Source organism: Astyanax mexicanus, unplaced genomic scaffold, assembly GCF_023375975.1.
Source record: "Astyanax mexicanus isolate ESR-SI-001 unplaced genomic scaffold, AstMex3_surface scaffold_38, whole genome shotgun sequence".
NCBI classification, from domain to species: Eukaryota; Metazoa; Chordata; class Actinopteri; order Characiformes; family Acestrorhamphidae; genus Astyanax; species Astyanax mexicanus.
Window position 1 is genome coordinate 2054681 of NW_026040048.1, and position 26502 is coordinate 2081182.

Sequence of the window (26502 nt, forward strand, 5' to 3'; positions counted from 1 at the left end):
GTCCCATCAACCTGCAGAGAAAAAAAAAGAAATTTAAGAAAGAAAGAAGAAAAAGAAGAAAAAACAGGAACTTTTCCCCACTCCTGATCAAAACAGGAAATGCCTGTACCTTCACTCTCTTGTTCTGTCCGATAGTAATCTGTGAACGCTGTCCCCCTTTAGAAAGCCATATGTCCACTACAGAGGCAAAGGACACATCCTTGTTCTCACGGTGCATGTTGGTCGCCACTACAAGAAACTCCAGGCCGTTGTCTAAGAGATTGCCACAGGTCTTAGATATCTCATATGAGCAAGTGCCCTGGAAAGGATCAATAATATATGAACATATGTTACATTATTTCAAAAGAAAAAAATATTTGAAAAATATTAAAATCTCTATTCTTGCCTGGAAGGTGGTTACAGCTCCATCAAAGGTAAGGTAATGGGGATCACCCCACACCATGCATGAGGACATTGTGCTGTAGCAGCCGCGTTGGCCATTCTTGACCATACACTCCTGGGTGGGAGAGCAGGAGATGGAGGAGCAGCGCAGGTCATTGGGAGCAAAACACTCACAGTGTTGTGAACATTCTTGGTTCCAGAACTTCTCACCTATCTTTAAAAGGCAAGTGCAAATGACAGTAATTAGTTTTATGATAACACCAACAATGTCTAACTTTTTAAACTGAATTATTGAGGTTGTGTATTTTGATAGATGGATATATAGCCATTGGGAACTCACATTGAAATAAAATCCATTGTAGAGGCAGCCACATTGTTCCACTGGGATACAGAAGCCCCCACTTCTCACAAAGCCTTCATTACAGAAGCAGCCCTCTGAACAGGCATGCTCGCATACAGAATCAATGCTACTAGCACAGGTATGCTCACAGTCTGTGCCACAAAGTTCATAGTGGCTGTTCATGGGACAGTCCATGCCTGTAAGGAACACACAGGCACGTTACATTAGCTACACAATTATTATCTTTTTTTTTGTGGGGGTAATTTAGTGTGCATTGCAATATCATATTTGAAGTCCAAAAGTAAGGATTATTTTCATGAGTGTCCCTCCTGATTCCCTCCTAATTAAAACTCCACTATCTCCATCTAATACCTCAAATCTATGTTCTTCCATCATTTAGGTCATATTTAAGTAAGTCACTTACGGCAGGTTGTGTTCTGCCTCCAGGGCAAGACTGGAGCATTGGCAGACTGGCAGGCACTCACATAGGTTTGAATAGATCGACACAGTACATCATGTTGGTACTCCGAGAGGCATAAGTCGAAAGCACAATCGTTAAAGTAGGCCTCGGGGTCCACGTAGGAATGACAGAAACTTACAGGACCCTGTCTGTCCCTGAGAATCTCACACTGAGACCGTGCTGACACTGGGTTTTGGCATCGTGCACAGGAGTCTCCACATTCATCATCGCATGAAGTATCATTCCCGACCTTCCAGTCAGCTCCAAACTGAGAAGCTGAAGAAACCAGTTCACCTGAGCGAATTCGGAAATCATCATTTGTCTGGCCATTAAAGTTACCACACAGGCCACAGGTTGCTCCACTGTAATTAGCTGGAACAGTGACGCGCACTACCCAAGAGCCATCGTAACTCACACTTAGGCCAAAGTCAGTTGTAATGAATGTGTTCTGCCCACTGGAGTAAACAGAGACACTACCAGAATCCAGGAGGACTGGAAGATTCTTAGTCTCACTGTCAATCTAAGAGAAAAGAACAAGAATTATTATATACATTCCTCTTAAAAGTTGTTAATATTAAAGGGTTTAACTTTGATGCTTACCAGAGCAATGCCACGCTTGTTACGTGAGACCAGAACCAGGTGTCCTGAGACATTAACAGAAACTTCAACAGTGATTGAGACTGGGAGCCCATTCCATGCTTCATTTTTTGCAACAACCTGGAAAAATGGTAGATCTTGATTGTCACTGCAGACAGTTGACAAGATATATCTGCAGGTGCCCTGGAAGTCAAAATTACGTCCATCAAAAGAGGTGTAATGGGGATCCCCTGATGCAGAACATGTGGCACGGGGTTGAGGGTGGCAGCCATATTCTCCTCCGACAATACGACAGGTTTCCTGCTCACTGCAAGATGATGGGTTGCAGCGGACAAAACCTGTGGTCCCATCACAGATGCATAGGGACTGGCACTGCTCACCGTGCCAGAAACGCTCCCCACCCTGCCTATAGCGCCCTTCATGCAGACAGCCACAGCCAATGGGTGGCACACAGTGGTCTCCACTCAGAAGAAGCCCATCATCACACTGGCACCCTTCCTGGCAGTGTTGGGTGCACAGATAGGGGAATGAGAGACTAGGGCAGGCTGCTGGGCAGGAAGTTCCACACAGCTCATAATGACTGTTGGTTGGGCAGGGGAACTCTTTAGGAGAATAAGGAACAAGAAGCAAGGTGCTGGTTGGTGTTTGAAAATTGTTATATATATAAGAAAATTACTGTATTTAAAAATACTTTATAAAATGATAAAGCTACTAAAATGTTTTCTTCAGCACTCACCACAGTCAGTGATGTTTCTCCATTCTTGCAAAACAATGCCATTTTGCTGGCAAAGCACAGCATACCCTCGCAGGGCCTCACACAGGGCTTCCTTTGCACCCTCTGTCTGTTGCAGGGAACTGATACAATCCTCTACCTTCGCCGAGGGATCCAGACTGCTGTGGCATTGAGCGAATGGTCCAGATGGTGAGGAAAGTATGCTGCAATGCATCCTGAACTGGTTGCTGTCCTGATAATACCCTTTTTGCCAGATATCAGTGGATTCTTCACAGTGGGCTGAGAGGGACCCATCTCGCCAGCTATCCCCAAATGTTCGCGAGTCATTCAGCAAGACTCCATCGGGACTGAGGAATTCATCTTCAAGGTATTCATTGAAATTCCCACACAGTCCTCCAAGTGTGCCATTGTAGGTACTGGGGGCAGTGATTCGGATGAGGTGTGGCCAGTCAGCTCGTACAGTTACACCAAAAGTGGTTTCCATGATTATGCCCTTCACGCTGCTGTGGTAGATATGGATTCGACCACTGCCAACGCTAAATGGCAGAGCAACTTCCTGACCATCCACCTGAAAAAGAATTTCAACCTTTATTTAATCTAAAACTCAACCTTGTTTACAATGTAGATATGCACTGTAATGTGATTGGAAATAAGATAAGGTAAGATAAGATAGCACTTCCCGAAGGCAATTTCAAAAATAACTTAATAGATGAGCTTACAGTTGCTGTTCCTCCTTCTTCCATCTTCATAGAAACCTGAGTTCCCTCTGCCTCAAATGTCAGCACTCTGGAAAAGCCCTGATGGCCTGAGGGCTGTTTCTGAATTGTTACTGCAAAGTTAGGGAGTGGAGAAAGTCCCATCACCCTGCTGAGGGTCAGTTCACAGGCTCCTGGGTAGCTGAACATCAGTCCATCGTATGTGTGATAGAAGCCTGGTCCTTCAACCCAGCAGGTGGAATAACCTATTGGTCTGCAGCCTCTCACACCATTATGGAGTGCACACATCTCTTGTGGACCACACTGGTAGTTTTGGCAGCTCATTACTCCACTGTTGCAGGAACACTGCCTCCCACAGTCCTCATCCAATATCACTGACTGACCACTGGCATAGTAGAGCCCTTCAAAAGTGCAGCCACAGTTGGCTTGAGATACACATTCTCCAGCACTTAGGACATATCCTGCGTCACAGATGCAGCTCTCCTGGTTCGGCAAAGGGCAGTTTATGGGAGCAGTGGGGTTACTGCAGGTTGCAGGGCAGCTTGTTCCACTAGACTCAAAGTGGCTGTTCCTGGGACATGAGATTTCTGAAAGTAAACCGAAAGAAAATAGTTTAGTTTAGTTTAGTTTGCTCTTCCACCTTTTATTATTAGTAAAATCAGTAAAGATCTCTTTTGACTCCTACCACAGAATCCTTGTCTCCTCCAAAGGCCAAGCTGAACACCTTGCTGCTGGCATTGAGCAGAATACACATTGAGTGCCTGGCATAGGATTGGCTGGTATCCTCCTCCCACACAAAGATCATAGATGCAGTTCTCCATAAAGGTCTGGGGCGACAGTCTTGAGTGGCAAGAGCTAAAAGGACCAGCAGGATCTCCCAGGATTCCACAGTAGTCTGGATTACTGTAGAGGCTCCTCTGAGCTTCGGTACAAGCAGCACAAGTCAAGCCTGAGCAGGTATTCTGGCAGCCAGGATCTGTGTCCCCTGTTGCTGTCCAAGAATTTGCAAAGTCTGTATCAGAACTCAAGACTTCTCCTGAAGGTGTTCGGAAGTCATCCTCTGGGTGGTGGTTGAAATTGCCACATAGGCCACAGGTTGCATTCTGGTAGTCAAAAGGCACACTGATGGTCACGTAGGAATATGCATCATATGTGACAACCAAGCCAAAATCTGTACTGATGGCCACTGAAAAACCTGACTGGTAGACTTGAATGGAGCCATTCCGGAGGCTGAAAGGTGTTGATGCAAAACTGCCATTGACCTAAACAGACAAAAAAAAAAAAACAATCACAGAAAGGACTTCATTAAAATAAACTTTAATGAACTACCTCAGTGACACTTACCTTGGCCTCATATTGATGATCTTTCACCAGTTCCAGTTCTTCATCATAGACAAACACTCGGACTAAGCGTGTCCATGATACACGTGTGCTGCCCCTGTGCTCATTTTTCCCTTCAATTCGATAGTATGGCAACCCATCCCCACAAGCCTGTACAGAAATTTCAAAATCAGACAGGTTCAAGACTACAGATTCTCTTTCATATGCCGACCACAAATTCCACACCAATAAAATAAATGTTTGTGTACCTCCGACAGGACATAGGTGCAGGTCCCCTGAAAGTGGAAGATCTGATTGTCAAAGGTATAGTAGTGAGGGTCTCCAGAGATGGTGCAGGTTTGGCGTTGAACATTTTGGCAGCTGTACTCCAAGGCAGCAGGCCGACAGGCTTGAGAGTATGTGCAAGGCTGTGAGCTGCACTGGAGACCCCTGCGAGTGCAGGTGCATCTCTCCCAGCATGAGGAATCTGTCCAGAAACTGGTTCCCTGAGGTACAGTGTTGCCTGAGAGAAAGTTACATGAGATACATTTAATGGTGTTACTATGGTACTGATACCGATTCTCAAAAGCAGGTATTGTTTTCTTTGGCTTGAAGTGACATTACCATTAAACTGACATCTTCGTGAACCGTGATCTACACGAAAAGCCCATCTGCCCGTGACATTCACATTGCTTGTGTATGTGAAGTCGTTGTTGTAGTTGTGTTGAAATGATCCGGGGATTGAGAAATAGTAGCTGGAGTCACTTGTGTCATAACCAGCCTAGCAATCAAAATTAGACAATACAAATTTAATATATATATATATTTTTAATAATTTTATTTCTAATTTTTCCCATTTTCTCCTCATTTACACGGCCAATTACTCAACCCACTCACTAGGACTCCCCCTATCACTAGTAATGCCCCAACACACAAGGAGGGTGAAGACTAACACATGCTTCCTCCGATTTGTGTGAAGTCAGCCACCACTTCTTTTCGAGCTGCTGCTGATGCAGCATTGCCGAGCAGCCAGCGTGCTTGGAGGAAAGCGCAGCGACTCGGCTCTGGTACATCAGCTCACAGACGCCCTGTGCTGTCGACATCACCCCAGGAGTGATGTGGGGAGAGAGTACCATTTGCCCACCAAGAGGGAGCAGGGCCAATTTTGCTCCCTCTGAGCGCCAGCAGCTTGATGTTATCAGCGCTTTAGACCGCTGGACCACTCGGTGCCCCCAAATTTAATAATTTAATAATTCCTTAATAAAATATTGAACATCGTGTAACAAATAAGTAATTCCTACCTGTACAGCCCGGCCTGTTGGAGCAATTTGACCATAGTTCATTAGAACGAAAGACAGCTGTCCATCTGAAATCAAGACTACTTGGAATGATGTTTCCTGAAAAAATGTTTAAGATAAGATAAGAAGTGAACTTAAAGCTGTTTAAGGTAATGCTGGATATGTAAAAAATGAAAAGAAGAGATTAAGTAAAGGAAACTTGAAAAAAAGCGATTTTCTTACTTCGCCTAAGTTAGAGCAACAGTATCCTACTCTGTCCCACGTTGCAACAAAGACCCAAGTGGCAATAAAATGAATCTGAGGGAAATACTGGTTAATGTCCTGGGTAGCCTGAGTGAGAACACTGCCAGATGTGTATTGCTGGTATGAGATGATTCCATTGTAATAATTGTAAATGTCTGTCCAGAATGGAGCAATGATGTCTCGTCCAGCGTTAGCAGGAAACTGATAGGGGATGAAGCTGTACAATGCCTGATCAAAAGTTAAGTCTCCATTATTGTTGACCTACAGAAAAAGAAAAAAAAATCACTGACACATAAATTGCTTGAAATAAAAAAAGATTTCAGGATTGAAATTAATATAAATACAAAGAAATACAATGTATAACGTACAATACAATGCAAATCATACTCTCACAGACAGCTCCTCCTAGTATTTTTTATCACAAGCAATTCTACTTTACTACTCTACTTTTTAAGACTAATATTAGCTATTTTTATGGTAGAGCAACTATTTACTGCAAATGTGTGAGATTCTAAAAGCTTTGTTCACAGATTGGAAGGATTTTCAGTTATTCTTTATGTAGAACTATTCCCAGTTGTTCTTCTTCAGGTTGGTTTGACTATGCTTATGGTCTGCATTTTTTCAAGCAGTACAGATTCCTGATAGAATTGACCTTTTTAAGATGATATTTTACACCTGATTAAACTTAAAACACATCAACTAAATTACTTACCCACAAAATAGTAAATTAGTAAAATTACCCACAAAAATAGTATTTTTATTGTTTTGGTTACATGCAAATAATATCACTTAAGTTAATTAAAGGATAGTAATGACAGATCAAAACTGCCATTTCTAATTTAAATTAAACAGATTTTGAGAAGATTGAATGCTTGTGCAATGCAAAATAGACAGATGTTAGTATAGATGGATGTTAGTTTGTTGGTGCAGATAGACAGATCAATCTGGACTACGATTCTCATGATCTGCTTCTCCCAGAAGACTCATGTCATGTGCGCCACACTTGGAAAACTCCCTCTCAGCTATGTCCAAAAACTGACTCTCTGCACCAGTGACTCATACTTTCTGTATTTAAACTTTGTTTGCATGATTGTAACTCCCAACTCCCATAGTTGCATTCCTGCACATAACAATTGGGGTTATACATAGGTCTCAGCTTGTTGCCTTCTCCTATACTCTACTCTCTCACCTACTCACGTTTATTTACACAAAAATGGCAAATTTCAACACCTAAGAGCTAGGTTACTAATCTACACTGGTCTGACATTCCTGCTTCCACACTTTCTCAGCTCAGCCCCCAAATCTGCATTTCGCTTATTTTTTTTTTTAAGTTCCATCAACCTCATCCTCATATAGACATGTTAGCTCTAAAACAAACCAACAAGTAAATGTTCTCTGAGTTTAATACAGTATCTGGCATCTGGAGAAGTAACTGCAATGCATTGTAAAACCTGTATTTATATGTATATATTATTATAAATTAAGATAATTATGATAAAATATAAAACTGCAAAATGTTTTCAAGACGTTGGGATTTAGGCTGACTTACATAAACTTGATCGTATGTTGTGCCAAAGAATGTAAAGGGCTGTAGAAGAGATATAGCTGGTGAACTTCCATCATCAATTCGAGCGTTCTCTATATCCCCAACTCCAAATGGATAGAAAGGACCTAACGGACACAATAGATACTGTAATTAAAAGAGAAACAGAAGCTTCAGAGTCTTTAATCCTCCATCTAGATCAGGGGTGTCACATACACATGTTTATCTTTGACAGTGTTGTGTAAACTAAGATTTTTTAAATTGATGTTTAATCTCATGATGTCTCTTAATATAAAACTCCTTAATTACGGCAACTTTTAGACTCTTTTACCCCGTTTTTCTGCGCTAGAAATGTGCACTCTCTCCGCTTTTAGACTCTTTGCCTCGTTCTTCTGCGCTAGAAATGCACACCCTCTCCGCTTTTAGACTCTTTTCCCCGTTCTTCTGCGCTAGAAATGTGCACTCTCTCTGCTTTTAGGCTCTTTGCCCCGTTCTTCTGCGCTAGAAATGCGCACCCTCTCCGCTTTTAGACTCTTTTGCCCTGTTTTTCTGCGCTAGAAATAAGCACCCTCTCCGCTTTTAGGCTCTTTGCCCCGTTCTTCTACGCTAGAAATTCCTTTTAGATACACAAGTGTCCTGTTTTTCTAATGGTGGGATTCCAGTCAAAAACTAATTTAACACAGAGAACACTGGTGATGTTACGTTAGGTGAATAATAAACCTAATAATAAATTATAGAGTTCCATTGTCAAATAGTAGACTAATAATGCATGTAAAGTAAATAGAATATATGTATGTACAAATGTTAAATAAAATATCTAATATTTTAAATTGAATATGAATATATGTTAAAAAAAAAAAACTTGCAATTTCAAACCATACTACAATAACTACAATGAGAAAATAAAAAAATATGTGTTTGTGTGTGTGTTTGGTGGGGGTGATGTGTAACCAGGCATACCTGTGCTAGTGTTCAATGGAGCAGTCGTGGTCGGCATCTCTGAATAAAAGATAACATCAAACATTTAATTAAATCTATTCCCCCACACCATTTCCTCTTCAGCCATGCCTGCTGATTGTTGGTTTGAGGAGACAAATATATATATACAGTATATAGCTTAAAATTTTGCAGCATCTTGGCTTTACATATGAACTTTATAGGCCCTATTACAGCCATCTATAGTGCGCTGGTTAATTGCGCATCACACAGCTTGATTTAGGGCATATAGGTGTGTCTTTGGTGTCTAACCCTAGCTTAAAATGGGAAAAAAGGCATGTACTAATACTCTTAATTAACATAAAATAAACCAATCAGTGTGCCAGTTGTCATTCCCCCTAAAAGCCAGGTGTGACTTGGGCACGTTGATATCTTAATCGCACGGCACAGAGGATTCTGACCTGTGAGTTTACGCTGTGAAAGTGCGTCAGCAGCTGATTGTTCTTTATTCTGGTTATTGTTACAGTTTTTCCCAAATGTTTACACAAAAAATGTGGAACTATGCACACAAATCCAAAAACATGAAGCTCACGTGTGAACACTGTGACTTCAAACTGCTAAACTCTAAAAACAATTCTGTATGTTTTAACTCAAATATCATTCTAAATCACAGCTTTGCAAATAGCTAAACACAAATTGCATCATTTAGTACACCTTGGTCACCTAAGAATCACTGACCTTTAAATACAAAACCCTAATTACCAAGTAGTCTCATACAAGTTGCACCCATGCAAACAGAAAAACGGTTCAATCATTTGTCAGAGTATAAAAGAGGCCTCAAGTGACACAGTGTGATCAAGTGATACAGGTTATGCGAGATGATGGAGCAACAGGTGAAATGAGGTCCTCTGGCCTGACCGAGATCAGAGGTCTGATGAACAGTGATCTTTTTCCTTGCATTTTGCAATAAATACTTTTTTGTTACCTCTTTGTATGTGAACTGATTTTCCTCATCATGTTTCTCATTGTACTTACATAAAAAATACAGTTTTGCAGCAAACAACATACAGTAAAAATGGCTTACATTTGTGTTGCATATACATGTCGTACTGTAAATGCTATATGCAAATAAATAGAAACAGAAAGCCAATATATTTGAATAACAAACAAATACTTCTGATAATAGTGATCTGAATTGATCTTGTCAGTGTTTATTTGATGCTCTGCAAGAGATAAGCATATAAATAGCTGTGTGTGTTGTTTTGTTGGAAGGAATCAGTTTTGCTAGAGATCTGTGGAGTTTCAACAAAGCAGTTACAGTTTTTCCCAAATGTTTAAACGCATTTCTATAAAACTTGGCTCAATTTCTCAAAACTCTAAACACAAACTGCAAATTATTAACTGCTTTGTTAAAACTCTACAAATCTCCAGCAAAACTGATTCCTTCCACCAAAACAACACACACAGCTATTTTATGCTTATCTCTCACAGAGCATCAAATAAACACTGACAAGATAAATTCAAAGCACCATTATCAGAAGTATTTGGTTATGTTTTTGACTTCATGAGGCCACTGTACAAATTCAAATGCATACAAGTCCATGGAAATATGTTGTCTTTCTGTTGTTTTTATTTATTTGGTGTGGTGTAGGACCCCCCCATTTACAGTACTACTCAAATGTAAGCTATATTTACTGTATGCAATATGTTGCAAAACTGTAATTTTCACCTATTTTCACAATGAGAAACATGATAAGGAAAATTCACATACAAAGAGGACACAAAAATGCAAAGAAACAGATCACTGTTCATCAGACCTCTGATCTCGGTCAGGCAAGAAGACCTCATCTACATCAGCTGCCATATTCTCTCTCACCAAACAGCGGGGGGAAAAATGCCTTGCATGGCAAATCCATCTTTGGCAATCATCTGCGTGGATTTCATCACATGCCTCTTCCATTACAGAAGTAGAGCCACACGCTTGTGGGGTCTGCGTTTGTACACTTTCCACCTCCATGCAGAAAAGAAGTCCTCTATTGGATTGAGAAATGGGGAATATGGTGGAAGGTGCAGCACAACAAACTGTGAATTTAGAGAACCAATCATTGTCCAGAACTGCCCAGTGGAAACTTACATTATCCCAGATGACAACATAGTATCAGTCACTTGACGCCTCTTTTATACTCTGACAAATGATTGAAACGTTCTGCTAATTAAGTTTACACAGCTGCAACTTGTGTGAGACTTGGTAATAAGGGTTTTATATTTGAAGATCAGTGATTCTTAGGTGAGCAAGGTGTTCTAAATGATGAAATTTGTGTTTAGTGATTTGCAAAGCTGTGATTTAGAATGACATTTGAGTGAGAACATATAAAATTGTGTTTATAGTTTAGCAGTTTGGAGTCACAATGTGACACATGAGCTTCATGTTTTTGGATTTGTGTGCATAGTTCCACATTTTTTGTGTAAACATTTGGGAAAAAACTGTAATCATTTTTAGTTTTGAGAAACTGAGCCAAGTTTCTAGAAATGCATTTAAACATTGGGAAAAACTGTAAATCTTAAACTCTGTTTATTCTCTCGTTTATATTTCAATGTTTATTCATTTCCTAACCTAAACTCTCAGTTAAGTGGCTGTGGAGGGAGAAGGGCACAGGACATGCTTGAGATGTTGCATGCTTCTCCAAAACATCAGGTTAGCTAGAGGTCAGAATTTCACATTTTCAGTATTTGAGTGAAGATGTCAGTGTTTTACATTTTCTGGACCATACCACATACTAGCATCTACCCAGACCTGCAGAGCTTTAACAAGTTACATGCCGGCTTATAGTGTGTGTGTGTGTGTGTGTGTGTGTGTGTGTTTTTAAGTGTGTGTGTGTGTGTGTGTGTGTGTTTAAGTGTGTGTGTGTGTGTGTGTGTGTTTGAGTGTGTGTGTGTTTGAGTGTGTGTGTGTTTGAGTGTGTGTGTGTATGTGTGTGTGTGGGCCCACTGCTCAGTTCAAGGTTAAGGTGTTCACATTTCTTGCCATTTGAGGCTGATTTTCCTTTATAAATCATTGGTTATTCACATCAGCAATTTCAGTTCATATAGCAGATGAACACAGATGAGAAGAGAAGTGAAATGAAGTCTTTAGGATTTACAGAAAGTGTCCGATAATTCTTTAAACAAAATCAGGATGAATTTGGGATACAAAAAATTACATCAATATTTTGTGGATCCTTCTTTTGCAGAAATAACAGCATTCAGGCCTAAACAGGCCTTTTCAAGTCTAGTAAAAAAATAAAAAATTCTCGCCCGCATTCTGTGCTTTGATTGGACCTCTTCAGCATATTCACCTTGTCCTCTTAAAAGTGTTTATCACAACTCATTGTTCTCTTGTAGACTGAAGCAGATACGTGAATACTGCTGCTTTCATGTTACCCTCTATCTAAACACACCTTTCAGAGCCTGCTGCTGAGAAGATGCCTTTGAGGAGATGATTTGTTTGTTGGAATGTGCAGTGTTTGGAAATCAACCTTTTTAAATCTGACAGTTTATAAAATTATACAGTATATTACATTATAAGCTGCGACTGAGAAGATGCCTGGCTTCTCAAGTGTTAGGGCTGCATGGCCCTCCAAACAGAGGCATATTTCATCTTGAGTCTCGGATCTATGTTTTCCGGAATGCACCTCACCATGACAACACTCACATGATCACATGACTCTGCACAAGGCACTTCTAGGAAATCACCGGAATTCTAATAACCTGGAGTACTCTGTATAAAAGGCTGTTTAGAACCCTCACTCAGTGATGAGTATTGTTTTGGTTCGTCCTGCATTAAAAGTTTCTTCAGTGCTCTAATTGATTATAATTTTTTTTACCATTTTTCTGTGTACCTCAACTCTTCTTTCTTGCTCTTCATTGCTGATTGCCTGTGTTTGAACCCTGGACTGTTTCTCATGTTTGATATGTTATTCCCCGTTAGCTCCTGTTTACCGGTATTAACCCTGCCTATCCTGAATGCTCTTTTTATTATACATTTTTTACTCATATGTGCATTTGTCTGAGTACTGCCTGCTCATGAATCAATAATAATTTTGCCTAAAATGTTGAATGTGAGGAGTTCTTTACCTGTAGTGGTAGTGGGTGGCTCAGTTGTAGTAGTTATTTCTGACGGGGTAATGCTGCCAACATCTGCAATGAAACATTTTTACTATCAACATAATGTCTATATGCTGACTTTTTGTTTTTCATTTAGTAGATGGAATTTTCTGTCAGATAAGTAATGGCTATAACACCATATATTGTAGAAGTTTCTGACACACCATAAAAACATCAATAAATGTTGGACATTGTTAGATCATAAAACATATTATTAATAGGAAAGGACAGTAACAAACAGCAGATATGGTCACCCACGGCCCTGCAGTCAGAGGTTAAAACAAAAAGGGAGAAAATAAAGACAATGACTGAACATCATGTAAAACAATAAAGTATACACACCTGCACAGTAAGCTAAATGACAGGTAATTGGACGGACGAACTCATAAACGTAGTAATTTCCAGGACAAGCTTTCACTTGAATGGGGTAGGAATTAAAACCGCAGCAGTCACCGTACCAGCGCCCACAGACCTGCCGACTGACCACTCCATCTTCCAGTCGAGGATGAGGACCATTCAGCCAGAGAGGGGCATGAGTTCCACACATGTTCTCATTAACACATGACTCTGGCATTCGGACGTTATTGCCCTGATGCAGCAGACGATACCAGCCGTTCCAGCTGATGTATTGGTCACAGTGTACACCCCACCAGTAATTGGGGCTGTCTGTGGCTCTCCAGGGCTCATCCAGTATGCTGTAGTTATCACAGGGGTCAGTGCTTGGGTTACTGATGGAAAAACTGTGTTTTGCATGTGAGGTACCTGTTTTTATTTTTTTTTAAATAATTCGATTTGTGGTGGTTGCTAGGTTTGTTGCTATGGCATTTCAAGGGTTGGTAAGATGTTCCAGTTGGTTGCTATCATTGGCAGTTTTTTCATTAGGGTGATCGAGCAACGCAAAGGCGAAAAAAGAAGTGTGAGTGTGAGTGTTAAACTAGTTGTTTCTGTTTTGGACAGACAGTTCTGCCTCTGAATATCTTAGACAAATCAGCGGCAACTTGTGTTCCCTGCTATAACGCCTTTTTTTGGTTGATTCTTGAAGGCTACAAAACGAGAAAGAGACCACTGTTGGTGAGATAATGACAGACAGTCACCCTCACTCTGGAGCTCCATGCAATATCTCACTGTCTGAGAAAGAGGTTTTGCATGGAGGAGCTTGTTAATGATCTCACAGGAGCTGGATAACCAGTCATCAAGCAACGATTGGTAACACACTTCACTGTAATGGACTGAGACACTACAGTGCCTTAAGAAAGCTCATGTACAGTAAACACCCAAATGATTCAGAGAAGACTTGGGAAGATTTGTTCAATCTCGAATGAGAAGCGCCTGGGCTCTGAACACTGATGTTGGTCTTTAGACCAGTTCATGTTTTACTCACTGTAATATTCACAGTAACAGAAATTTCATTTAAGGGAGTCAACACATTTATATTTAGAACTGGAAGAAAGAGAACAGTAGTTTACCTGTAGTGGTAGGCAGTGGCTCAGTTGTTGTTGTTTGAGGTGTTTCTGTAGTGGTTTCACTTCCAACATCTGTAACGGAACATTTTAAAAGTTAAATCAACAGTACCTAACATAATCTTTCTGCAGGCCCTCTAGCGGTTATTTTATTTTGTATTTAAATTAGTTGTCAGTGCAGTAAACTGGAAGCACTGTGTTTTTTCAGTTACTGTAAATTGGGGCTTATTCAGAGAGCCTTTTAGATCTGTAATAGCTTATTACTGTTTTTACTCAGTCAAAGACATAATAATAAAAAAAACAGGAGTGATTTATGACTCATTATATCAATTTGTGTGTTTGGGGTTTCATAATAAGATTCTGACACTGAATAAACGTATAAAAGAGAAAGTTATAAAATAATGACAGTGTTTGAATATCATATTAAACAGTAAGAATACACACCTGCACAGTAAGCTAAAGAACAGCCATTTGGACTGACGAACTCATAAACGTAGTAATCTCCAGGACAGGCTTTCACTTGAATGGGGTTGGAATTAAAAGCGCAGCATTGATCCATCAAAATTACAACACAGGCGCAGCAAATAGAAAAACACGCTGCAAATAGAAAAACGCGCTGCAAATACAACCACAACACAACAGAAGTGAGTCACAACACAACGGAAGATGCTGTACCAGCTGTGTACAAAGGACAATAAGTGGCAAACAAGCTTCTGAAAAGTAAGTTATTACGCCTTGTTTGCCACTTATTGTCCTTTGTACACATAGTGAAGTCCGAGACATTACTGAAGACGCAGCTTAGCTGGTACAGCATCTTTTAAGGTCCACCGGGAAAATTCCGTTGTGTTGTGACTCACTTCCGTTGTGTTGTGGTTGTATTTGTAGCACGTTTTTCTAGTTGCAGCGCGTTTTTCTATTTGCTGCGCCTGTGTTGTAATTTTGATGGATGTGTTTTGTGCTTTTGCAGCGCTTTTCAATTTGCACTGCGCTGGGCTTTCTCGGCCACCATAAAAAACTGATCTAAAGGGTTTGCATGTGAGGTACCTGTTTTTAGTTTTTAGGTACCTGTTTTTAGTTTTCTAAATACTTAGATTAATGATGGTTTCTAGGGTTGTTGCTATAGCATTTCATGGGGTTGGTAAGATGTTCCAGTTGGTTGCAATCAATGACATTTTCTTCATTAGGACGATCGAGCAAAGCCTCATTACAGGACGAAAAGAATGATGCACATTTAACTGAAAACACATTCAACCAGTTTTAAACTAGCTCTGACTGTTTTAGACAGCCCGTCCTGACACTGAATATCTTAGACCAATCAGCGGCAATTTGTGTTGTCAGTAACGCCTTTTTTGGCAGATTCTCGCTAGTCTAGAAAACGCCCCAGATCACTCTTATTCAGTCCAATTTAAATTGTGTTTTTTAGAATTTCAGTCTCAAAGAGTAAAGAGTAGTTTACCTGTAGTGATAGTGGGCGGCTCAGTCGTAGTAGTTTGTGGTATTTCTGAAAAGATGTCAACATAAAATGTTAAATCAACATCACATATTTTTGCAGGTCCTCTAGTGTTCATTGTTTTATTTAAATTTGCTCTCAGTAGAGTAATGGCTCTAACAGGATGTACATATTATCTGCATGTTGCTAAAACCAATATGTTGCTATGTTGGTTCCAAAAACACTTTCTTATCTTCGATCATCATGTGTGAATGCACACAAAACACATTGAAGGGCACTTTTACAGGATTTTTGTGTAGGGTGAACTCTACCTTTCAAGTAATAGAAAATGTAATGGGTAAGCTCCCCAACATGATCACAGGCCAACACTCTACTAAATAAGCTACCTCAATCACATGTTAAAAGTCATAAGAGCAGAACCCAAGCCACAGCGGCTGTTTTGGAAATTCTGCTCATTATATATACTTGGGGTATTTAAATAGAATTTATTAAGGCTTAGCTAGATGAAATTTGCTTAAGCCTAGGTCTGGACTGTCATCTTTTATACTACCTATATAATACCATTTATTTGGGTTAGTAAAGCGCTTTTGTTTACTTAGAGTAAGCTTAGATTTCCAGATTTCCACCAAGGCTGGGTGCAGCAGCATTAGCATTAGCAGCTAACCGCTAGCTACTGTTAGACATAGTAAATGCCACAGGACAGCGCTGCACTGAGGAACCCTGTTCTGGTAAGCTAGGGAGAAATTACCTTGCAGTTTGTACTATGTAGATTGTTTTAACATGGTAAACACACAGGCCACAGTCTGATATAGTTGCCTCTAAATGGTGAAAGAGCTCATGCTAAGTGCAGCTAGCAGCTTATGCTAATGCTGCGTTAACAGTGCTAGCTGGGGTTAGCAGCCGGCTACAAATCGATAATACTCACCTGGTGACCTGGTTACAAGGTGAATGAGCTAGCGCTTAGCATGGTTGGCAGCTAACGCTAATATTGCTCCAACCTCAGTACTGGAGAACTAAACTAAAACTCCTGTATAACACTGCACTTTAGCGAAGCGGCTTTACTGTGCCTTACAATCCGACTGATAAAATTCATACATAAGGCACACCAGATTAAAATGCGCACTGATTATTTTGGGGAAAATGAAAGGATTTTAGGTGTGCTTTATACTGTGAAAAATACAGTACTCACTGCTGTGCCCTCAGTTCAGAGTGATTTGTGATATGTTTAGTGGTGATTCAGGTCACTGTTTTCAATTAATTCAATTAAGGTCTCAGAACATGTAAGACACGGTTTTAAACTGCACGTGGGAGGAATAAACAGACATGACTCACTCTTTGTGTTTGTGTTTGTTATTCTCACATTTAGTTTTGACCCTGAAGAGTTATTGAGAAAAAAATACTGAAAGCAAGACAGAGAGAAGAGTTATTGGGAAAAAAATACTGAAAGCAAGACAGAGAGAAGAGTTATTGGGAAAAAAATACTGAAAGCAAGACAGAGAGAAGAGTTAATGAGAAAAACAATACTGAAAGTGTAACCTATGTAATTATTTGAGATAAAATAATAATTACAGAGGAGAATAGCAGTTGAAATCAGTTTATAAAATTATACAGTATATTACATTATAAGCTGAGACTGAGAAGATGCGAGACTGAGAAGTGTTAGGGCTGCATCCAAACAGAGGCATATTGCATCTTGAGTCTCGGATCTATGTTTTCCGGAATGCACCTCACCATGACAACACTCACATTATCACATGACTCTGCACAAGGCACTTCTAGGAAATCACCGGAATTCTAATAACCTGGAGTACTCTGTATAAAAGGCTGTTTAGAACGCTCACTCAGTGATGAGTATTGTTTTGGTTCGTCCTGCATTAAAAGTTTCTTCAGTGCTCTAATTGATTATAATTTTTTTTACCATTTCTTCTGTGTACCTCGACTCTTCTTTCTTGCTCTTCATTGCTGATTGCCTGTGTTTGAACCCTAGACTGTTTCTCGTGTTTGATATGTTACTCCCTGTTAGCTCCTGTTTACCGGTATTAACCCTGCCTATCCTGACTGCTCTTTTTATTATACATTTTTTACTCATATGTGCATTTGTCTGAGTACTGCCTGCTCATGAATCAATAATAATTTTGCCTAAAATGTTGAATGTAAGGAGTTCTTTACCTGTAGTGGTAGTGGGTGGCTCAGTTGTAGTAGTTATTTCTGACGGGGTAATGCTGCCAACATCTGCAATGAAACATTTTTACTATCAACATAATGTCTATATGCTGACTTTTTGTTTTTCATTTAGTAATTTTCTGTCAGAGAAGTAATGGCTATAACACCATATATTTTCAGTTATCATGTTTTCACTGCTGTAAATGAAGGATATGGTTTTCCTTGTTGGATGCGCTGTGTTTTCTCAAACATGAATATTGGTCTGTAGAAGTTTCTGACACACCATAAAAACATCAATAAATGTTGGACATTGTTAGATCATAAAACATATTATTAATAGGAAAGGACAGTAACAAACAGCAGATATGGTCACCCACGGCCCTGCAGTCAGAGGTTAAAACAAAAAGGGAGAAAATAAAGACAATGACTGAACATCATGTAAAACAATAAAGTATACACACCTGCACAGTAAGCTAAATGACAGGTAATTGGACGGACGAACTCATAAACGTAGTAATTTCCAGGACAAGCTTTCACTTGAATGGGGTAGGAATTAAAACCGCAGCAGTCACCGTACCAGCTCCCACAGACCTGCCGACTGACCACTCCATCTTCCAGTCGAGGATGAGGACCATTCAGCCAGAGAGGGGCATGAGTTCCACACATGTTCTCATTAACACATGACTCTGGCATTCGGACGTTATTGCCCTGATGCAGCAGACGATACCAGCCATCCCAGCTGATGTATTGTTCACAGTGTAAACCCCACCAGTAATTGGGGCTGTCTGTGGCTCTCCAGGGCTCATCCAGTATGCTGTAGTTATCACAGGGGTCAGTGCTTGGGTTACTGATGGAAAAACTGTGTTTTGCATGTGAGGTACCTGTTTTTATTTTTTTTAAATAATTCGATTTGTGGTGGTTGCTAGGTTTGTTGCTATGGCATTTCAAGGGTTGGTAAGATGTTCCAGTTGGTTGCTATCATTGGCAGTTTTTTCATTAGGGTGATCGAGCAACGCAAAGGCGAAAAAAGAAGTGTGAGTGTGAGTGTTAAACTAGTTGTTTCTGTTTTGGACAGACAGTTCTGCCTCTGAATATCTTAGACAAATCAGCGGCAACTTGTGTTCCCTGCTATAACGCCTTTTTTTGGTTGATTCTTGAAGGCTACAAAACGAGAAAGAGACCACTGTTGGTGAGATAATGACAGACAGTCACCCTCACTCTGGAGCTCCATGCAATATCTCACTGTCTGAGAAAGAGGTTTTGCATGGAGGAGCTTGTTAATGATCTCACAGGAGCTGGATAACCAGTCATCAAGCAACGATTGGTAACACACTTCACTGTAATGGACTGAGACACTACAGTGCCTTAAGAAAGCTCATGTACAGTAAACACCCAAATGATTCAGAGAAGACTTGGGAAGATTTGTTCAATCTCGAATGAGAAGCGCCTGGGCTCTGAACACTGATGTTGGTCTTTAGACCAGTTCATGTTTTACTCACTGTAATATTCACAGTAACAGAAATTTCATTTAAGGGAGTCAACACATTTATATTTAGAACTGGAAGAAAGAGAACAGTAGTTTACCTGTAGTGGTAGGCAGTGGCTCAGTTGTTGTTGTTTGAGGTGTTTCTGTAGTGGTTTCACTTCCAACATCTGTAACGGAACATTTTAAAAGTTAAATCAACAGTACCTAACATAATCTTTCTGCAGGCCCTCTAGCGGTTATTTTATTTTGTATTTAAATTAGTTGTCAGTGCAGTAAACTGGAAGCACTGTGTTTTTTCAGTTACTGTAAATTGGGGCTTATTCAGAGAGCCTTTTAGATCTGTAATAGCTTATTACTGTTTTTACTCAGTCAAAGACATAATAATAAAAAAAACAGGAGTGATTTATGACTCATTATATCAATTTGTGTGTTTGGGGTTTCATAATAAGATTCTGACACTGAATAAACATATAAAAGAGAAAGTTATAAAATAATGACAGTGTTTGAATATCATATTAAACAGTAAGAATACACACCTGCACAGTAAGCTAAAGAACAGCCATTTGGACTGACGAACTCATAAACGTAGTAATCTCCAGGACAGGCTTTCACTTGAATGGGGTTGGAATTAAAAGCGCAGCATTGATCCATCAAAATTACAACACAGGCGCAGCAAATAGAAAAACACGCTGCAAATAGAAAAACGCGCTGCAAATACAACCACAACACAACAGAAGTGAGTCACAACACAACGGAATTTTCCCGGGGGACCTTAAAAGATGCTGTACCAGCTGTGTACAAAGGACAATAAGTGGCAAACAAGCTTCTGAAAAGTAAGTTATTACGCCTTGTTTGCCACTTATTGTCCTTTGTACACATAGTGAAGTCCGAGACATTACTGAAGACGCAGCTTAGCTGGTACAGCATCTTTTAAGGTCCACCGGGAAAATTCCGTTGTGTTGTGACTCACTTCCGTTGTGTTGTGGTTGTATTTGTAGCACGTTTTTCTATTTGCAGCGCGTTTTTCTATTTGCTGCGCCTGTGTTGTAATTTTGATGGATGTGTTTTGTGCTTTTGCAGCGCTTTTCAATTTGCACTGCGTTGGGCTTTCTCGGCCACCATAAAAAACTGATCTAAAGGGTTTGCATGTGAGGTACCTGTTTTTAGTTTTCTAAATACTTAGATTAATGATGGTTTCTAGGGTTGTTGCTATAGCATTTCATGGGGTTGGTAAGATGTTCCAGTTGGTTGCAATCAATGACATTTTCTTCATTAGGACGATCGAGCAAAGCCTCATTACAGGACGAAAAGAATGATGCACATTTAACTGAAAACACATTCAACCAGTTTTAAACTAGCTCTGACTGTTTTAGACAGCCCGTCCTGACACTGAATATCTTAGACCAATCAGCGGCAATTTGTGTTGTCAGTAACGCCTTTTTTGGCAGATTCTCGCTAGTCTAGAAAACGCCCCAGATCACTCTTATTCAGTCCAATTTAAATTGTGTTTTTTAGAATTTCAGTCTCAAAGAGTAAAGAGTAGTTTACCTGTAGTGATAGTGGGCGGCTCAGTCGTAGTAGTTTGTGGTATTTCTGAAAAGATGTCAACATAAAATGTTAAATCAACATCACATATTTTTGCAGGTCCTCTAGTGTTCATTGTTTTATTTAAATTTGCTCTCAGTAGAGTAATGGCTCTAACAGGATGTACATATTATCTGCATGTTGCTAAAACCAATATGTTGCTATGTTGGTTCCAAAAACACTTTATTATCTTCGATCATCATGTGTGAATGCACACAAAACACATTGAAGGGCACTTTTACAGGATTTTTGTGTAGGGTGAACTCTACCTTTCAAGTAATAGAAAATGTAATGGGTAAGCTCCCCAACATGATCACAGGCCAACACTCTACTAAATAAGCTACCTCAATCACATGTTAAAAGTCATAAGAGCAGAACCCAAGCCACAGCGGCTGTTTTGGAAATTCTGCTCATTATATATACTTGGGGTATTTAAATAGAATTTATTAAGGCTTAGCTAGATGAAATTTGCTTAAGCCTAGGTCTGGACTGTCATCTTTTATACTACCTATATAATACCATTTATTTGGGTTAGTAAAGCGCTTTTGTTTACTTAGAGTAAGCTTAGATTTCCAGATTTCCACCAAGGCTGGGTGCAGCAGCATTAGCATTAGCAGCTAACCGCTAGCTACTGTTAGACATAGTAAATGCCACAGGACAGCGCTGCACTGAGGAACCCTGTTCTGGTAAGCTAGGGAGAAATTACCTTGCAGTTTGTACTATGTAGATTGTTTTAACATGGTAAACACACAGGCCACAGTCTGATATAGTTGCCTCTAAATGGTGAAAGAGCTCATGCTAAGTGCAGCTAGCAGCTTATGCTAATGCTGCGTTAACAGTGCTAGCTGGGGTTAGCAGCCGGCTACAAATCGATAATACTCACCTGGTGACCTGGTTACAAGGTGAATGAGCTAGCGCTTAGCATGGTTGGCAGCTAACGCTAATATTGCTCCAACCTCAGTACTGGAGAACTAAACTAAAACTCCTGTATAACACTGCACTTTAGCGAAGCGGCTTTACTGTGCCTTACAATCCGACTGATAAAATTCATACATAAGGCACACCAGATTAAAATGCGCACTGATTATTTTGGGGAAAATGAAAGGATTTTAGGTGTGCTTTATACTGTGAAAAATACAGTACTCACTGCTGTGCCCTCAGTTCAGAGTGATTTGTGATATGTTTAGTGGTGATTCAGGTCACTGTTTTCAATTAATTCAATTAAGGTCTCAGAACATGTAAGACACGGTTTTAAACTGCACGTGGGAGGAATAAACAGACATGACTCACTCTTTGTGTTTGTGTTTGTTATTCTCACATTTAGTTTTGACCCTGAAGAGTTATTGAGAAAAAAATACTGAAAGCAAGACAGAGAGAAGCGTAACTGAGAAAAAAATACTGAAAGCGAGACAGAGAGAAGAGTTATTGGGAAAAAAATACTGAAAGCAAGACAGAGAGAAGAGTTATTGGGAAAAAAATACTGAAAGCAAGACAGAGAGAAGAGTTAATGAGAAAAACAATACTGAAAGTGTAACCTATGTAATTATTTGAGATAAAATAATAATTACAGAGGAGAATAGCAGTTGAAATCAGCAATATGTAAAATCAAATACAAAGGGAATGCCTAGAGAGCAACCCTTTAATCTGAAAACATCGCAGTTGTTAGATGCTGTTTAACTGGGTGCCTGCCCCTTTAAGGCAGAGAAAAAACGACTGTTAATCAGATTCTGCTGAGATGCTGCAGTTTGCCTGCATCTCACTTATCAAATGAGACTCACTAACTATTTAGAAGCTTATTGTGATTTTGTTGTGGTCTTTCCACCTTAGATGAAGCTGTAGACTACTTTCCTGTATTTTTTTGACACTCAGTGGGTGACACACTGCAGTGAGGACAACTTGGAGTTTTTATACTAATTTTTGGAAGTAATGCACTTTTGTCTTCTAAATATAGGCTAGTGAGCTATTTTTTCCTTTAAATATGAGCAAGCAAATTATTTCCATCTTCTGAGACAAGCAATGGAGTACAAGAGAGGAAAAATACCCTGTATCTGAGCTAGCAAATCCTGACTGGTTTTTTGAAGACTCTTTTCAACTGGAGAACCAGCCCTGTGCACACTTTCTGGAGGGAGACCTGCTTCTTCCAAATTGGCTCATCATGTCCATGGACACTTATCCTTAATAGGTGGTAGGACTTGAGTGCACTCAGTAGGTACAAGGACAAGGGACAAACAAACAAGAAGCGGAACAGGACAATTTTCGTTTTCGATCCATTCTTTTATTTTTTTATTGGAGATCTCCCCATTATTTTATATTATTATTTTTTTTTTCCTGGTACCAGCTTTTCATTGTATAAGGTAAATTACTGTAAATGTATACATTTTGGAACTTGGTGGTTATAAATTAGTTTTGTTTAATGTAGACGATAAAGCATTTCAATGTGAATCTATTTTAAGAAAAAAACGAAAACCAAGACTCAGTATACTTTAAATACAAACCATTTTTGTACCAGTTATTCAATTCTGTAATTTTCTTGTTGATGGGGTGCAATTTATTAAAGTAACATGTCTATTTTGCGAGCCTAGCTTAGGTAAATATAAGTAGTACTTGGAGAAATTTAACAGATTCACAAAAATAATTGAGTTGAAAGAATATAATTCCCTTGTTTAGAAAGGGTGGCGAGCCAGAACTTTAGACCTAACTCCTTTTCTAAGACTAGAATCCCCTTCATCTAGGTTACAAAAGCAAGACAGAGAGAAGCGTAACTAAGGAAAAAAATACTGAAAGCGAGACAGAGAGAAGAGTAACTGAGAAAAAACTACTAAAGCGAGACCAAGAGAAGCATAACTGATAAAAAAAATACTGAAAGCAAGACAGAGAGAAGAGTAACTGAGAAAAAAACACTGAAAGCGAGACCAAGAGAAGCATAGCTGATAAATAAAATACTGAAAGCAAGACAGAGATAAGAGTTACTGAGAAAAAAATACTGAAAGCGAGACAGAGATAAGAGTTACTGAGAAAAAAATACTGAAAGCGAGACCAGTGCCTTTGTATACCTTCTGTTACATAGACAAATTCATGCCACAATAGTATTCCTACTATTCAGAAGGTGGTCATAATATTCTTATATAACTGTTCATTATTAAGTGCATTTTTCTTTTTTCAATGTGGGGTTGTATATATTTTAAAGCTCTCATTCCATCATTTTTTAATTCATTTTAAAATGTCTGGTTGTGGTCTCTAGTATGAATGAATGCCATGTGAGCTGTTTTTTGTACTTTAACAAAAAACAAATAACACAGCAACAAACTTGCCATGTTGCTCCTAGTGCTGTTAGCTTCTGTTTGACGAGACATGCCTGGCTGTGTGGTTTCAGCTTTGTCTGTGGACGGTCGCAAGCCAAGGTGGGCGAGGCTATACTAATTCACGGGTTGACGTAGACACAATGCTTTTCCTGATCAACTTGTTTTTCTGAATATTTTTCTTTTGCTATCTACTGCAGACAGTGGAGGTTGAGGAACAGTTTCATGTGCAGCATCATAAACAACTCCTATAGTAAAAGACCTATAGTATTTCACAAAGAACAAGAAAAAGCGTTTTCATGGTTACTTTGATTAATTCGAATTACAGTTCTAAACAGTTCTAAATATTTTCTAAACAAAGCAACAAGCCAAATTGGATGCAGCCGACATTCCGTAGAGGACTGAGCTTGTACTGAAAAAATGTGAAAATGTCACTTCAGTGGTATGGAACTGGTACACTTTTGAGAAGTCACAACAAAACAATTAAATATGTAGACTGTGACAAAAGTCGGTTGCCACAACAAATCTGTTCCAGCACTTCTGACTCAAACACCCGATGGGATAAAGCATACACACTGCTTAAATAAATAAAGGGAAAACTAAAATAACACATCCTAGTTCTTAATGAATAAAATATTCCAGTTAAAATCTTTATTTATTACATAGTGGAATGCGTTGACATAACATAAAAAATGATCAATGTAAATCAAAAGTATTATCCCATGAATGTCTGGATTTGGAATCATACTCAAAATCAAAGTGGAAAATCAAATGACAGGCTGATCCAACTTCAGTGGAAATTTCTCAATTTCTTCAAAATGAGGCTCAGTAGTGTGTGTGTGGCCTCCACCTCTGGCGAGCACATGGAGGTCTATGTGGCCCTCCAAATAAATGCTTCCCCACACCATTACTGACCCACTGCCAAACCGGTCATGCTGGAGGATGTTGCAGCAGCAGAATGTCTGTTGTGCTCAATGTGAACCTGCTTTCATCCATTAAGAACACTGGGCGCCAATGGCGAATTTGCCAATCTTGGTGTTTTCTGGCAAATTCCAATCACCCTGCACAGTGTTGGGCTGTGAGCACAAGCCCCACTTGTGGACGTTGGGCCCTCATACCACCCTTATGGAGTCTGTTTCTGACAGTTTGAGCAAAAACATGGATATTAGTGACCTGCTGGAGGTCATTTTGCCTCCACGTATGTGTGACAACAAATTCTGGTTCTTTCTTGGAATCCAAGAGGAGTTTGCTCACGAGAAGCTGGCTCCTTTGCCCAGTTACGCAGTTATCGGTACTTTTTACTCCATACATTTTTAAAAATGCCTCGTAACTCATATTTCATTCCAGCAACATAAAAAACAAACAGATAAATCGTGCCATCCAGAAAGCTTGTGGTTGGATAACAAGAATAAACATAAACCATTCAGATCCTCTATTGGTTTGTACTTGATCCATCCAACCTGCACGCCACGTCAAACTCCAGGAAGAACAAAACAGATGTTTATGGAAGAGACTTAAGGGAAGTGGAGCGAGTGCGCTCCGAACCGGACCCAGTGAGAAAGTTAGTAGCAATGAAGACCCCATTAGTTGTGTTTTTCATACATCCATATTTGGACATGTTATACATCATTCAAACCAAAAAAATGAACAAGTGGTCCCGCTCCCGCAATTTGATAAATAGTTAAGAAAATTATAATAATCACGCTATGATTCCCATGCAAGCAACAAAAACCCTCAAGAAAAATCTCTCGTCGGAGGTCTTCAGTTTCTTTACTTTAGTTATTGCGATCAAAGGAACGTAAATACAATCAGTTCCAGTCATGAAGAAAGGAAATTAACCTTTTACTGATGCAGGAGGACTGTCTCTGTGTTATCAAATATACTGTACAGTATTATATGCAGGTTAACAATATAAAAAATGTTTTTAATGGAATTAGGGACAGTTCTATAAATGGCTCACATGAGACCTGCAACACTAGATTAAATTATAATTGCTGGCCTAAATAAAAAATAATACAATGTTTTTAAGATGTTTATTTGAGTGTGGAATTTATATTGCAATTTTGATAAATTCCAATATTTTAAATGTGTTTTAGATGTGACCAAATGTAATTGTAAGATGTAGGACCAATTATATCTTTATATTACACAAAAAAACTATGATCCTTTTTTATAGAACTAATTTGTAAGCCTAATATAAATTAATGGGAGGGTAAAACAGGTGTTGTTGAAAGTAATTTCTTTAAATCAGTTATAAAGAAAATATTACTGCTCAGCACCATGCGCTCTCCCGGCTGGACACGTCTCGCTGCGGTGGTGCTGAAGGCTAGGCTGTGAGTAGCTACGCCTC

The 26502-nt window shown here is 39.4% G+C and overlaps 1 protein-coding gene across 1 annotated transcript in view; it reads right to left on the bottom strand.

The window, feature by feature from the left end:
- The window catches only part of LOC103028845 (alpha-tectorin-like), a 219495-nt gene that overhangs the window by 176138 nt on the left and 16855 nt on the right, over positions 1 to 26502 (bottom strand). Inside the window, exons 7-12 of the mRNA XM_049473434.1 lie at positions 20818 to 20862; positions 19368 to 19436; positions 17790 to 17852; positions 15627 to 15671; positions 14177 to 14245; positions 12681 to 12743 (exon numbers count right to left, since the gene is read on the bottom strand). Of these exons, the coding sequence (XP_049329391.1) occupies positions 12681 to 12743; positions 14177 to 14245; positions 15627 to 15671; positions 17790 to 17852; positions 19368 to 19436; positions 20818 to 20862 (354 nt within the window). The remainder of the gene's footprint in view (positions 1 to 12680; positions 12744 to 14176; positions 14246 to 15626; positions 15672 to 17789; positions 17853 to 19367; positions 19437 to 20817; positions 20863 to 26502) is intronic.